This window comes from Cucumis sativus, chromosome 7, assembly GCF_000004075.3.
Source record: "Cucumis sativus cultivar 9930 chromosome 7, Cucumber_9930_V3, whole genome shotgun sequence".
Classification (NCBI taxonomy): Eukaryota; Viridiplantae; Streptophyta; class Magnoliopsida; order Cucurbitales; family Cucurbitaceae; genus Cucumis; species Cucumis sativus.
In genome coordinates this window covers 2,784,194-2,799,837 of record NC_026661.2, presented here as the reverse complement: position 1 = coordinate 2,799,837, position 15,644 = coordinate 2,784,194, and the positions used below count along the sequence as shown (strand labels likewise).

At 32.0% G+C, this 15,644-nt stretch overlaps 2 protein-coding genes across 5 annotated transcripts; both read right to left on the bottom strand.

Annotated features, from left to right (window-relative positions):
- Positions 1-1,219: 1,219 nt before the first annotated feature.
- Positions 1,220-8,843, bottom strand: LOC101222960 (zinc finger CCCH domain-containing protein 13). 4 transcript variants are annotated; one of them, XM_011660406.2, is made up of 12 exons: positions 8,349-8,596; positions 6,983-7,818; positions 6,780-6,878; positions 6,553-6,586; positions 5,987-6,125; positions 5,834-5,890; positions 3,188-3,285; positions 3,036-3,107; positions 2,737-2,951; positions 2,284-2,477; positions 1,796-1,996; positions 1,220-1,515 (listed from the first exon to the last, which is right to left on the bottom strand). In XM_011660406.2, the coding sequence occupies exons 2-12, from the start codon at positions 7,101-7,103 to the stop codon at positions 1,444-1,446; spliced, it is 1,302 nt and encodes a 433-aa protein (XP_011658708.1). In that variant the 5' UTR covers positions 7,104-7,818; positions 8,349-8,596; the 3' UTR covers positions 1,220-1,443. The 4 variants fall into 4 exon arrangements, with proteins under 4 accessions (XP_011658708.1, XP_031744669.1, XP_011658709.1 ...); XM_031888809.1 differs by lacking the exon at positions 6,983-7,818 and having other exon boundaries at positions 2,284-2,468; positions 8,349-8,843; XM_011660407.2 differs by lacking the exon at positions 6,983-7,818 and having other exon boundaries at positions 2,284-2,342; positions 8,349-8,843.
- Positions 8,844-9,822: 979 nt separating this feature from the next.
- LOC101219177 (peroxidase 27) lies at positions 9,823-11,861 on the bottom strand. Its single transcript, XM_004144439.3, has 4 exons — positions 11,568-11,861; positions 11,181-11,369; positions 10,570-10,735; positions 9,823-10,480 (listed from the first exon to the last, which is right to left on the bottom strand). The coding sequence occupies exons 1-4, from the start codon at positions 11,793-11,795 to the stop codon at positions 10,074-10,076; spliced, it is 990 nt and encodes a 329-aa protein (XP_004144487.1). The 5' UTR covers positions 11,796-11,861; the 3' UTR covers positions 9,823-10,073.
- Between the last annotated feature and the right edge of the window lie 3,783 nt (positions 11,862-15,644).

Below are 15,644 nucleotides of genomic sequence, written 5' to 3'. Positions count from 1 at the left end.
TGTTCTTTAAAATAGCCCACCAAATTATCCTTATATAGAATATACATCATAATTAATTTCATTACTATTTGGTTTGTATTTTTGTCATTTAAATACAAAAAAGCTGTAATGAATTGCTGATTTAAATGTCTAAGACTGCATAGTTTTTGTTCAAGTATTTTCCTTATTTTGTTTCTTCATTCAATTCTTTATTTGTGTTGTTTTATTTGTAAAATGATATATAGTTATTAATTGTATTTGAATCCAAACGAGTACGTTGTGAGCAGTTTTTATCCATTTATTTTTTTAAAAAAAATACTTTAGAAATAGTTAAAATTTAAAATTGGTATTATTTCTTATTTTAGTTAAGCTTTTTAGTTTTTTAACCTAAACCTCAACCAATATATTTTTCCAACAATTAATTGATGTGATACAACACCCAATTTAATTATTATGATTTATAATTAATATGTTTATTAAAATTGGTTCTGCTCAAGTCGTCACATGAGACTCCACGCCTCTGATTAAATGATAAAAAATTTGGCTGTAAACTCATGTGTGGAAATGCAGTTATCAAGTAAGAAAATCAAAACCTTCCATTTTATGAAAATGAAGCTTAAGACTAAAGCTCCTAAATAACATATTTGTTTCTTGAAGTAGAAACGTGAGAATACGAATGGAATTGATAGAGAAGAAATAACTTTAATTCTCTTTAGAAAACTAATTTGAAAAAGAATTGTTTTCAAAAAAGCTAGCTTAATGTAGAGATTCTAACATAGTCTTGTATAATGTGACTTCATTTAAGTTTGAGAACAAAATTGTCTTAAATGCGAAAAACATTTTTTATTATTATTTTGAGCCTTGATTTTATCTACGACCAAAATAATAGTTTTTTCGATGGAAGGAATATGTACCTAGGCCAAAATTAATCTTATAAAGATAGCAACGTTATCACCCATGGGTTTGGTTTCATAATTCCAAAATTTTATTTAATTGTCCATTTGAACCCCTAATTCCAAATCCATGAGCCAAACATTCCCTAGAGGTATTTTCTAAATTTGTGCCAATAAATTGTAAAATTTTATTTATTATTTTCAAAAATTGGTTGGTATATTTATAAATTAAAACTTTTCTTCAAATAAAAGTCTTCATTTTTGTGTTGAGTAGATCCATTTTGGATGCTCGAAACTTTGAACCTGTAAATCATATATGTAGCCTTCACTGACGAACAACAAGTAAATCAGTGCACAATGTGTTGCTTCGCCAAAATAATTCGAAAGATAGCAATCAAAATCTGCCAAGAAGAAATAGAACGAGGGAAGGTTTGCCGATATCTGATTTCTAATAAAACTGGAAAGTAGAATTGTGTTTAACAAGAACCTCATTCTGCGAAACTCTCTAAGTAAACCAATACTTTCACTATACTAAGAGTTGTTCTAACCTCTACAGCAGCATCACCCAATGTTAAGCTTCGTCCATGTATTCCTTTTCTTCATCGACCACCTCCACATCTACATTTTGATCTTCACCTTCATACTGCAATCCAAATCTCATGTTAGATGATATAAACAATAGGTGTTAAAAGATTGATGAAAGAGACATTATAACATATTCAACATGACTCGTGGCTTTCAATATTGGTTTGGTTCAAACTTTTTCATGTTCAAGATAGAACTTGGATTTGATCTGGGATGTGCAAAAAAAAGTTTCAGTTATATCTATAGATTGAACGAGAAAAATGACAGGTACACTTTTTTCCTAAAGTATTTACAAGAGAACTGACGAAAAGTTGGTGAAATTTTGAGAAGTTGCTAACCTTTGAATGACTGAATTCACGAATTGGAGGTGGTGGTGGAGGGGGAAGGAAAGGCAGGCTGCCAGATGCAGCCTCCATAGAATTTTCCCTCGGTTCTTTCTCTTCATGGTTGATTTCCAAGTCAATGTCAACTTCCTCATCCACTGCATGGCCAGCCATGCTGGTTAATGGCACTGCAACACCTGAATCCAGACCCCTAACCTGCATATTTGAGTTCAGAATTAAGGGCATAAACGAACAATAGTATATATCAATATCATTTGTAATGTATGGAAGGTTTCAAATTGATCTTGCCAGACAAAGATAGAAACAAATGTTAAAGAACTATGGAAGAAGCAAATTAAACAGGTAGTAGAACACTTCACACTGCCATAACCTATAGACTTTGCACTCCATATATCATAACTAATCAGACATCCACGCCTCAAAGACACAGCGCATAGTAAATTGTGAAAACAAATAAAATTAATTAGAAAAATATGAGTCACCTTGTCTGCAGAAGAAACACTACTAGATGTCCTTCCCCTCCTTTGCCTGCTTTCATTTGCTGTAGGTATCAGATCATTGATTTCATTGCCAACCATCTTAATTTTGCTATATGTTGATTTGGCAGGATGGGCATTCCACCGAGAGTTCCTTCTCAATCTGCCCACTGCCTCTTTATTTCCTTTGTCTAAATCAGCTAATGTAGCACGCGCACATATATTATTAAGTACGGAAGTAAAAAGGCTCCAACATGAAGAACACCGTAATTAAAATATACCCCCCACAAAAAGAAAAAAGAATCACCACCGCCACCATAAAGAAACAAGAAGATTGCATTGATACATCTTGAAATAAACAAGAGAGCTTACTAGGGGTGAGGACAAACTAATAAATTTATTGTTTAAAATTGCAAATCTATATAAAGAAATTATTAATTACTAAGTTTCAAAAGGCACCTCGTTTTAAGTTCTCTGCAATATCTTGAACATCATGCATCTTCCTTTTGCTTGCAGAAGTGTCTCTTTGAAGGTCATGAAAAGGGTCAGATGCATGATAACCAGGGTCCTCTCCATCGCTCACAATATTGATACTTGAGTCTTCTTCATTGGCACCAATTTTATTAACATCTGACCCCAGCTGATCCCCCAACTGTTGCAGGCGGACTTGCGACCTACACATAGAAGAGTGACCATAATTCCCTGAAATTCATCACCATTAGAAAACGCAATCAAAAGAATAGAACAAGTAAACTTGCCGACTCAGTTCATCTTGTAATCTTGAGTGACGATTATGTGCTTTGACAAACTTCTTGATTTTTGATTTGATCCTGAATATTAAAGATCCAACAAAAGTAGGATTAAGAGGCAGGTGTCCACCTTCAGCACGAAACATGACAACAACGTGTACCTTCTACACTCCTGCCTCTCTTTATATAATTGAGATTCTAGTTCTTGAACTCTAGAAGTCAAACTGTCCACTTCTTGAATTTTCTCGTCCATGTAGACCTTCAAAGACAGAAAATTTTGCTAATATCTTCAATCTATATTCATAGAATCATTTCATTGGAAGAATCTATTTATGTATTATCTTGAATGCATAGCTCGATCAAAATGCCAACAATACACATGACATTAGACAGCACAAAGCACTTTCGCATGTAAGAGAGATTCAGCTTCAACCATCTCAGAGGAATTAAGGAATCAACTACTTACTCTAATTTTCAATTTTAACCTTTAGGTCAACCTGAATGCAAAATAGGTAACTACAAAGATTTAGTATGCAATCAAGATGCTGAATTCTCTCCTTGATGTAATAGGAATGAGGCTAAAAGAAAGCTATAGTTAGTTAGAGTAGAAGACAGCTGTAGTTAGTTAAAACAGTTAAATACTTAACTGTTTCCTAAACAGTTTCCTTATAACTACTTTGTAACAAACTTACAAAGCCTTAATAAATACCACATCTCTTAGCCATTATTGGCAGAGAATTCATTTGAGAAATTAGTTCTACTTTGAATTACATCACTCCTAAAAACTGTTACCATAATCTCTACCTACCTGACAAACCCATGCCTTCTCCTGATTATTACAACTCCATAACTAACCAACAAGTACACTTAATATAAGCACCACCCATCGCCTTGTTGCCTAGTTGATGAACACAGGATTGTGACTCTTAATATAAGCACCAGAAGAACATTGAATCAGACCATTTTTTCTAACAAGATTTTAACATTTGGCTCACAGTCTAGCTTAGTAACCCTGTCAATTACAGCATCTGGCCTCCTCTTGTGCATGATTTTCTTCCCAATTCTCCTGTGTCCGACTTCCCAAGCAACTTCATCTTCTTGATTATCTTATATATATCGATGCATCTCCATGGGTAGGCTGACCTAACAAACTTTCGCCTCAAAAGATTTGATGAATATCACGACAATCTAGAAAAATGAAATCAGTCAGGTTGCACCTCTTTTTTACTGATCCATTCTAAATAAACCTCATTCCACTCACATTATTCTTGGCTTCTTGCCCATGCACCACAAAAGGCTTCAACCAAAATGGTAGGGAAGTTTGAGGGTTGCTCAATTTTTCTTTTTTTAAAAAAAAGGAAAAGAAAAATAGACACAAATCTTACCATTTCTGACACCAAACACCATTTAGTAACCCTCATTGTAGTTAGGAGTCTGAACCCTACAGCTAGTTACCCACCCAAATTGCGCTCCTAAAGTCCAAATCCTTCAACCCCTCATTTGGTCCATTTGTCATCAAAACACTTCCATACCAATCACAATCACTAAGACGTATTCGGTTTCAATCATGATAATGTTATTCCCCTCTTAGCAGAATCAAAACCTCCCAATCATTGCTAGTTCTAGTTGGAACCATGACAGCATTCATGAGTTTTACTGCAATAGCCTCAATGATCCTCAGCCCCTTTTGTGCAACAGCATTCATGAAGTTTTTATTCATTAAATTTTCTTTTTCTTTTTCTTTTTTCTCTTTTTTTTTTAAAAAAAGTTGAGACAATCTAGTGCTAATACAACTAGGTTAAATGCCATCAAATTGGAAGAAATTGTAATACATGCTGCATTCTAAGATCTCCAACCAGATCTCACCCAACTCTTAGCTTCCAGTTTATGAATTTGACTTCAGCTTAGGAATGTATGGTATGCTTGACCCCCTTCATTTGTATCTCTGTTGCTCGTTGACAAAGTTCAACGGCTTCCAACTTCTATGGCCTTCCTCCAACAATTTCTGACCCTAGTTTGGTAGTTACTCTAATTGTCAATCAACTTCAGTGGTGCTAAATCATATTTTGCCCTTTCATCGTCTCATTAATTTACAGTAATTCTTTCCCAAGTTCTGGATCCAATCTAGATTAATGTGATTTTAAGGAAGACATCTGCTAGACCTATTTTCTTATTCAATCTCCCTTCTAGTGATAAACAATCACTGTCAATTGATAAGGCGATGCGATTGCGATGGATTTTGAGCAGAAAGATATTCTTAGCTGTCAAAGGCAACCCATGGTGCTAGGGTATATTCTCCCTTTGTTTAATCATTCAAATTGTATAAAAAGGTAAATTTCCCCACGGCATTTGCCTTCATTATACAATATGTGTGTGTGTGTTTGTGTCAAAGGCACCCATGGTGTTATGGTGCTAGCATATATTCTTCCTTTGTTCCATCATTGATATTGTCTGGCATTTGCCTTCACTATTGTGTGTGTGTGTGTGTGTGTGTGTGTGTGTGGAGGAGAGAGAGAGAGAGAGAGAGAAAACAAACCCCATTAAAATGTGTGCCAATGTGACTAGTGGCAGTACAACTCACTCCAACCAACATGACACAGAGTTTCAATGACTAAACACCTTAAACCTCTTACAAGTAAAAAATTTGATAAAACACTATCTTAAAGGAGAATATTTTAAGAGTTGATTAATTTTAAAAAATTGGAATCCCCCCACTTGATACATGAACGGAAAAAGGAAATATATATTACCTATTGCCTCCACAACATTAGAGGTTGAAAGCAACTAAAAGAAAGAGAAAATACTACCTCAGCTTGGTGTTTGCGTTGCTCAGCCATCTCAATATCTGTCTGAATCTTGTTTAACTGTGTAATTCAAAGATGGTCAACCAAGATTTCCAGGGAGTAACCGTTTCTAATATACAGAAGATCTAAGTTAGAAAACAATAGTGTTTTCTGTACCTGCCCCTCAAGAGTGTCTCTAGAAACAGATGAGATTTTCCCTTGTCTGTCATGTTCTTCATTCCTATCTAAAATCCTCAAATTTCCAGAATAATCGCGAGAGGCATCCCCATGTTCCTTTTTCCTTCTCTTACGGTCACTGAAACAAGAGTGTGTACCATTTCAAAGTATCCACCGGTAAACTATTCTAAGAAGTAATTTTTTATGCCAGTACTCATGAAAAGATAACTGGGTGTAGAATATAGAACTCGGGCCATACAAATATTACAGCACATAAGGCCTTCAAACCTAAAAACTAGAAGTAAGGCTAAGAAATAATAGAATCAGGCACTGGAAGTAATCTCTTATTAAACAGATAGACAAGTACTCTTGTAGGAAAAAAGTCGTCAGTATCATATGACCATTTTCCTGTGAGAAAAATCTCATAAACATACCTTGCAAGGACTTCAAATAAAAATTTGTCCCTTGATACATAATTCCATCACAGAATCACTTCCTACCCTTCCTTTGCTAGAACTAATTCAAAAATAACTTGAGAATACCATACAAGAGTTGTGACAGTATACCTATGCCGTTCGAGTGACCAAGATGAGCTATACTCTGCAATTTCAATTACAAAATGAAAGAAATCAGGGAAGAACTTTGCTATTATAACATGTAAAAGAATTATGCAGTCCATATATTCTTTTAAACATAAGTGTGCATGTGTGTTGAGAACCTAGCTTCCTACAATTCCTTAATAAAAAAAAGTAAACAATGAAAGATCAAAAAGAAAAACACGTGACTTCGTTACCACGAGGTACATGTCGCCCTCTAGAATCCCTTTCCTGTAGGGGAGAATGCCTGCTGTCAAGCTTATGCCTTAAATCATTTCCTCTATATTCCGTTCTACCTGCAAAGATGGGGAAAATTCATTTTACCAAGTTAGTTGCTGCAACATATTATTTCTAAAAAGCAATTAATGAATCAATGAAGTTCTTACAAGGCTTATCTTACCATTACATGGAAAAGATGAGAAACAAAATAAGGAACAGTAAGAGTGCCGCCATGCCAGTTCCAAAAGATCCACAGAAATAATGAAAAGATATAGAAAAATCCATGCCCAACAATAAACCATGGGATAACCTTCATATCGAGAATAGAAGGAAGGATTTCACTCCCGTGACCATGCTGAACAATAAGTTCACGTAACATTGATCCAAAAGGGAGATATCTCTGAGTTTCCACACAATCATACAAGTACAGACCAATGATATAGATTCAAATTTGATTCTTCATGCAATACTCCCATAAAAATTGCATTACTCCAAGAGGAAGTCCTTTGGCATACTCAGGAGGCATAAAGAAATGAAGAACCTCTCCTAAGAAAAAGGAAGCCCCATGAACAACGGTAGCATAACCCAGAAGATCGTAATGGGATAATTAAACGAAAACTGGGGGAGATGTATAAATTTTGGAAAATAATTATAATCTTCAACAAGTACTTTCTGGATTAGCTGATGCAGCACAAGGGCCATAAACATCTCCAGAGATATACCACAGGGCAGCTCAATAGAGAAAAAATCCACCATATCCATTGCCAGTCCAATGAAAATCGTCTGATCTGGACTATTATTTTTTACTAGCCACTTCGGTAACCATGCAAGTTTGGAGAAATTTTTTACATCTCGCATTATTGGAATCATTCAACGTCCATCTATAATAAATATCCATTGGTAGAGGCGTGGAGTCTCATGTGACGACTTGAGCAGAACCAATTTAAATATCGAAGATAGCAAGCAACAAGATACCAAACCACAGAGCCATAGATGAGGGGGATTGTGTTCGTATAGCTATAAATACACAGCAGACAGAATAGTTTCAATGATTAACCGAAAGAACCTAGTAATTAATGTCTAGCGCTAGCCCATTTTAAAGATGCACGGCCCCTCCCTCACAATGCACCATAAGGAAGAATCAATAACAGACAGAAAGAAGAAAGAGTACGACGACCAGAGATTAATAGGAGAAAAAAAATGCAATAAATTAAGTCCTCAACATTGATAATAACAAGAAGACCATAAAGGAAGAAAAAAACACCATCAGTCCAAAATTAGTCTATACCTCTCCCAAGCAAATAAACTCAGATCCCTTGAATCACACCAATACTAAGAAAAAAAAACGCAAAAACATAATACCATCACTATGCCACTGTTCGCGTTGAATGTAAGAATAATCAACGACGCGTAACCAAAACCAATTCCAATCAGAGATGAGGAATAAAGACATAAACGACAAGGATTAGCAAATTTCCATTTCATCAACCCTAAAGCCCAAAATTAGAGAAGACGAGACGAAAGTGGAGTTATAAGGGGCAAATTACCGATAGAAGGAGCAGCAAATCGCCTGAGTTCAGCGTTTCCGTGAGCGAAGGAGCAACTTGGGCGAGAACAGTAACCTTTCTGATAGAGAACACATAGCTTTGTTTTGAAGAGTTTACGGCCAACCATCATGGATGAACATGAACAAAAACAGAGAAGACGTATGTATTGGAAGTCGCAGTAATCCCGGTTTGTAAATGCAAGGACGAATCAGAAAGAATAGATGTGGAACCAAATTGGAGTAGTTCAGACGATGAAATCCGTTTATAGAGATTTGATAATAATCAGGAAACACGCAGAAAACAGTAGAATAGAACAGATTGGACGGCTTGTAAAATTGCACGAGTTGAACTTCATGAACTATCCGAAGCAAAACGCCGACCGCTTGGACGAACACCGTAGGGGTTTTATTTCTCCTCTTTTTTGTTGCTGCTTTGTGTTTTCTTTTTTCTTTTTTCTTTTTTCTTTTTTCTTTTTCTCGCTCTCTTCTTTCTTCCTTCCTCGCAAAGCAATGGCGGGTTTTTAAGTGTACGGATAATTGGAGTTTTTCTTTTTTTCTCGTTTTGTCGCTTAGTATTCTAAATTTTAGCTTCTCCATATTCAAAAAATCTTATATACAATTCATGCCCAAATAGCGATTTACGTTCTTCTCCATATAAATGATTTCAATTATTAAAACCCAATACAAAATTAATTTAATAGTACTCTTTAACATTTTAAGTAAAATAATTGAATTAATATTTTACTTATACTTAAGTTGGGGAGGTGTGTACTAAAATTTAATCATATATGGATTATGCAATATCAATATAAAATTATGAATAAAGCTATAGTGATATAATAATTATTTGTTTCATACAAAATATCTCTATATTTTCTTACATAATTTAGGTAGTTATCGTAAGTAGTTGGAAGAATATTATTTGGATTCAACTCTTAACATTTTGAATGAAGATATATCTTAAAGTTTATATATATTTAGATTAGTTGTTTTAGTCTCTACATAAATTATATGTGTGTGTAACACTAAACAATTTTAAACAATTGTTGAGTTTAATTTTTTTGTCAATACAAATCATTTACATATACACGTTGATAGAACATCAAAGCGAGATTTAACCAAAATATAAGAGATGATAGTGTTGTAAATTAAATTTCATATCATTGGTATCGATGTTCATATTTATTATACGTTGTCAACTTTTTTTATCATCTCAATCAATCAAAGCAGTTTTTACTAATATTGTTTTAAATGAAAAAATTGTTAGAAAATAATTACAACTATAAAATGATTTTTCAATTTGTCATTAATAAGTAGCCATAAATATTGATAGACATGTATGAATATCTACTAACGTCTATCATTAATGAATGATAATATTGTAACAAAGTATATCAACATTTATACTTATATTTAAAAATTTTAAATTATTTTAAAGAACAATTTATTATAATTAGACCCTCCATATTTAAAAATAGAAGAACTCAAGATTTGAACTTCATTTAAGAAATTGAATAAATTGGATTTAATCACATGATAAGATGATAACACGTATTTCAAAGAAAGGACAAAAGATAACTGAAGATTTAAATCAGGACCGTACGTTGTTTTCCACAGAGAGCGAAAACATGAAACTCAGCTCACAATTCGAATCAAATCAAAATGCACAAAGAAAAAGCTTCACAAACTGCAAAGAACGCTTCACCCATTTCCTTTCCCCAATAATTCAGTTAACAAAACCACACCGGCGCCTAATTTCACCGTCGGTACCGGTGAGAACGCCGATATTCCCCATATTAATCATGGATTTAGCGAAATCGGCGGCGAAAGTAGAGCCACGTGTACTAGACTGAAACTGAACGTAGGCTTTAGTATCAGGATCGTCGAGAAGAGCGGAATCAGACTGGAACAATCCTCTTCTCTTGGAAACGAGTGTGTAATAACTTTGATCGAAGGTCTTGAAGCTTCCAGGATCCATCTCGACGATTTTTTTTTGGTCATTTGGTTTGCATTTGATCTTGAGTGCGGCCGCGTAGTATTTGTCTAGTTTGGGATCGGCGTCGCCTTTGCCGGTGAAATTGTAGAGGCGATTGGAGAAAGAGGTACAGTGAGAGACTCCGATTGTATGTGCTCCTGAAGATCAAATTGAAGTGTGTTAAAATCAACGTAATCATATCGAAAGGAAATTGTAAATCATTGAGAGTGTTGAAGAAAGAACTTACCGGATAGAACGACAAGATCTTTGAGGGAGAGACCTTTGGATTGGAAACTTGATTTGAGAGAAGAGATATTAGCGAAAGGAGGAGGCAGATTAATCAATGCTTCTCGTGAGATTGATACAGTTCCGTCTCTTCTTCCCGTTGGAACTTCCCAAGCTGGGCCTCCACTCTATTTTCAAATTAATAATAAATAACTAAATAAATTTTCTCTTTTCAATTCTAAATAATTATAAATATTCTCCTACGTCAACATATTTAATTAACATTGTTTTTTTATAAAAAAAAAACTATTTTTTTTTTAAAGTAAACTTCTAGAAATAATTGCTTAATATTATAAGTTGTTAATAATTGCTTAATAGTAGAGTATTGGGATTTTCCAACATCCATTTTTTAGATTTTACATTAACATGCAAACTCACTCCTTCATGATCTCTATAGAAATTAAAGTTGTTAGGATTTCAAATCATCACAGCTCACATCTTTTTCTAAGTCTTATTTCTTAAAAAAATTAACATTCAATATCATTATTTGTGGTTCGTGTCTAAAGTTATAGTTTTAGATCAACATTTTAAAATTAAAAAAATAAAGAACCTTTATATAAATTTGTAAATTACCATTCTAACAGCATCACGAGCTATCAAAGCAAGGATGTCAGCACAAGAAACAACACCAGGACATTGCTTTTCAACGGCAGCTTTAACGGCATCAACAACATTATAACCTCTTAAACTAAGGTTGGGAATGGCATCTTTCTCAGCTTGGTTATTTGGTCCGGAATTTAGCAGCACTGAACCATCACATCCCTATCAAATAATTATCAGATCAATCAAGTGAGTTTTCTCTTATTTAACTTTCTCATTTTTTAATGGTAATAAATTTAGATAAATAAAAGTATCAATATATATATATATATATATATATATAAATAAAAGTGTCTTAGTGTTCCTTGTCACTGCCAATTCATTGTCAAAAAAACAAAAAGTATATAGTTACTTATATACCCTAACAAAGCAGTCATGGAAGTGTATCCTCAACAAAGAAGCAGCTATTGCTGGTTGTTTCTTAACATATTGAGCCACCGTCTTGGCGACGATATACTCCACCCCAGGGCAGCAATTCTTGTAAAACCCAACCGCCAACTCATTTGCTCTGGCGATGTTTGAGAGAGATGTTGATACAAATATTAGCTGCAAAAGGAGAAGGAAGAAAAGCTTTGGAGTAATGGCCATGGTAATTCTATACGAAGAAAAGAAGACAAAATATGGCTTTGGATAGACACTTAAATGATGTTTTGAGATATAATGATGATTGCATTCAAAGATGGTTGGGTTTTTTATAGTGGAAATTTTAGTGTTTGAAGTTTGAACAGTTCATGAATTACAATCTGTCATATATGACTTTTCTTCTGATCTCTAGAGGTTCTTTTATAATTTAATTTAATTTTGATTCGTTGGAAGCTAAGTGACTTTAACTAAAATAACATTTTTGACTTTTAGACATTCCTTTAGAAAAATATATATATAAAAAAAAAAAATCTTTGCTATGGTTTATATACTTCACTTGTTATTCAGTTATTTACCTTTTTTTTCCCCTAAGGTTCGTTTATATATCTTTAAGTTATTTAGTTTTTTGTGTTATATTTATAAGAAAAAATCAACAAAAAAAAAACAACCAATTAAAATAACTTACGTCATCTTCGAATTAATTTTTTTTTGGTACAATATAAAAGAAAGCAAGCAACTATATGAATAAACAAAGTTAATTAACATTCTTACAAATAAAACAAAGAAAAGTGATATTTTATCGAATAAGATTTTCTTTTTTCAACTTGACCATATGGGTACCTAAAAAATTCGAATACCAAACCTCTTCGCTCTTAGTTATCTTGAACATTTGAATGAGATTCACATATAGTTTTTTTTTTTTTTATCTATTTCTTATATTTAACGTACATTTTTGTATTAGTTATAGCAACATACAAATGAATTTTATATATTTTGTTTCTATTTTCTAAAACAATAATAACTAGGCCATTCTTCTGAAAAATCTTTTTTAGTTTGTTTTCACATTTTGAATTAAATAATTGACTTTTAGTCAATTTTTTTTTAAAAAAAAACTACTCTAATTAATTTTATTTAAAAAACAATTGGAAGTACTATCTATATAAAGCTTGATATATTTAAAAACCAAGTTGGTTATAATCAAACAAGCTTAATCCAAACATTTTATTGTTATAAAATAGAATGTGGAATTATTGATAAACCTAATTAGCAATAATGAGAATTAAGTTGTGTTTGGTCAGCTATGAGAATGGATCAAAGCCACAGTACTGCGAAGAAGTGCTGAGAAAACATATTAACTAACAATATTGGCACGTACAAACTTAGCCAATAAACAGCTCGATATTATGATCAATTTCTTTTTAACTTTTTTCGGAGGAAACTTTTTTAATAATGGGATTAATTTAATCAACAGAAGTGTGTGTGGAGTAATTGAGAAAATCATTAGAGGGTGAGAGTTTTTTTTAAAAAAATTCTGCATGGCACGTAATCAAGTTGGTGATTATTTATTACAAAATTCAAGTAAGAAAATGTCTAATAATGGATCAAAGGGTTGACATTCGGTTTAGATAGAAACTACTGTTTTAAATTCATTAATTATGTTATTTGATTATAAAACATTCTTAGATGATGTATGTTTCGTTTGATTGTTTTCTTTCTTTCTTTTTTGTTTTATTGTTACTGATCCATAACGTGGGATGGGCACATGAAATTTTTAGATTATTATACTATACATAGAAACAAAATTAAAAAAGATTTACAATCACAAACCATTGTAGTTATTCGAAGATAAAATTACTACAATGTGTGATTGTCAACTGTTTAATACCTATGATCTAACTCATATTCGTATTTGAGATAATTATACTACTTTGACTTGAGGTGTGGGTGAATTTTCTGTACCTTGTTTGGTATTAGAAAAAACGAATAATATCTTAATCATTGAAGGGTTCGGTTAAATCCTAAGTTAAATCTATTGTAAATATATCATTATAGTTGTGTGTGTGAGAGGTAACTAAATCTTCCAACTTCTTTATTGACCTTTCAGATCAAAATCATTTTTCATCTTCTATTCTTTTTCAAATTACAAAAATCCATATCAAAGATGTAAAGGTAAAATGGATGTATTTAAAGAATAATTTATTCTTGTAATAGGTTTTTTATAATTAAAATAGAGTATAGTTAGTATAGATTATTTAATTTATTTTGAGATTCAATTTTGGTTAAGAATATTAGTATTAGTGTTTTTCAAATAGTGCTTTGCATTTTACTGATAAGGAGTATTATTTTGTATATTTTTCGTTGAATGAAGGAGGGTCAAGTATATATTATAATTCTTATCAGAGAGTACTAAATTATAATATCTCCTCCCAAAACTCACCTTTCCAAAAAAAAAAACAAAATTAATTAAATTAAATCACACGTCTAATTTATATATTTCCTTAACCTTCGATTCAAGTTGGAATATTAAAATGTCTCTACTTTACTATTATATAATTTCAGAAATGGGCTACTTTTAAAAACAAAAATCGATAGTGTACTACTTTTGTCAATTTCTTTCTAACTAATGGAAGCTTTTCGATTATTTTCGAATGTAGTGGATCGTACTCATGGAATGTGCTGATTGTGCTTTTGGCTTTGTCGACTATAATGTTGACCTTTGCTTGTGCTGATTGTGTGTGTGAATTCTTCCTTAATACCCCCTCAACGCGATATTGAGAATGCTTCAACCACACCGAGTTTGGTTCTAATGTATTGATACTGTGAATGTGTCATGGACGTTGTTGTACAAGCAATGAGTTTATTGCTTTATGGAACATATAGCAGATTTCAAGTGTCCATTTAGTACCTTGTCATGTACAAAGTGAACGTCAAGTGCCCATTTACTACCTTCTCATGTACATAAAGTGAACGTCAATCTCAATAATTCTTTATAAAATTTCATGTACAAAACTTGACTTTTGCAAGTGCATTTGCCTTTAATGGTGGAGTTGGACTATGTAATAGAGCTACACTCGTTGATTGGGTCGATATTTTATTAAAGACAAAATTGAAGCATCAAATCAAATCCTTATAGTTAATATTTATTAATAACTATAAGAGGATGTATTTTTTGTTAATATTTATTAATAAAGATGTAAGAGGTTAGATTTGATTGTTATGTTAGGTTAATATTTACTAATAAAAATAAGAAGTTGGATTTGATTGTTGTGTTAGTTAATATTTATTAATAAAGAGAAAAGTTGCATTTGAATTCACTGTGAGTCATATGATCTAGGGGCAACCTAGATAGAGTATGGTTTAGGGGAGTCATAAATGTTTATTTTCTAAAAGTCATGTAATTTAATGTAGTTAATTTTTTTATAAATTGTGTTAAATCTGATTAAATGATATGTTCTCGTATGTTAGATATGATTCTATTATAAAAATAATGTAAAATTTGAAACATATATAAAAAATAGGGTGGGTACAAAATTACTTTTAAAAATAGGTGATTTAAGGTGAAATCGTGTACGGTCTATACGACTTCCATGCAGTGGATCCCACGACCCCACATTTTTTATTTTTTCATTATTTATATACGTGGGTTTCACACATTTCACTTTTTCCCATTACTTATATATACATACCAACATATAATATAATATATATATCGAACATTCAAATTCTAAAAATATATTTCTTTATTAAATTAAATTATTTTTTATTTTCCTACTTTAATTTAATTTTTTCTTAATCAAAATTACACATCTTTTTTCCAATTTTTAATTTTTTTTAAAAAACTCATATATTAACAAAAATATGTTATTAAAAATATATTAAACAAATAAAAATAGAAATAATAATATTTATGTATATATATTAAATATCTCATTCTTCAAATTTTCTTATTAATTCATCTTTTCTAATTTAATTTAATTATTTCTTAACCAAAATTATATTTTTTTTTCTAATTTTCTGTTTAAAAAAACACATATATTAACCAAATATGTTATTAAAAAATACATTAAAAAATAA

Excerpts from the sequence above, each read along its gene's own strand:
- LOC101219177 (XM_004144439.3), bottom strand. The coding sequence starts at position 11,795 with ATGGCCATTACTCCAAAGCTTTTCTTCCTTCTCCTTTTGCAGCTAATA. Across the intron at positions 11,370-11,567 it reads TCCATGACTGCTTTGTTAGG|GGATGTGATGGTTCAGTGCT; the intron begins GTATATAAGTAA and ends ATTATTTGATAG. Across the intron at positions 10,736-11,180 it reads CTCGTGATGCTGTTAGAATG|AGTGGAGGCCCAGCTTGGGA; the intron begins GTAATTTACAAA and ends ATTTGAAAATAG.
- LOC101222960 (XM_004144535.3), bottom strand. The coding sequence starts at position 8,478 with ATGATGGTTGGCCGTAAACTCTTCAAAACAAAGCTATGTGTTCTCTAT. Across the intron at positions 6,879-8,348 it reads ATTTGCTGCTCCTTCTATCG|GTAGAACGGAATATAGAGGA; the intron begins GTAATTTGCCCC and ends CCATCTTTGCAG. Across the intron at positions 2,478-2,736 it reads TGCAGAGAACTTAAAACGAG|CTGATTTAGACAAAGGAAAT; the intron begins GTGCCTTTTGAA and ends GTGCTACATTAG.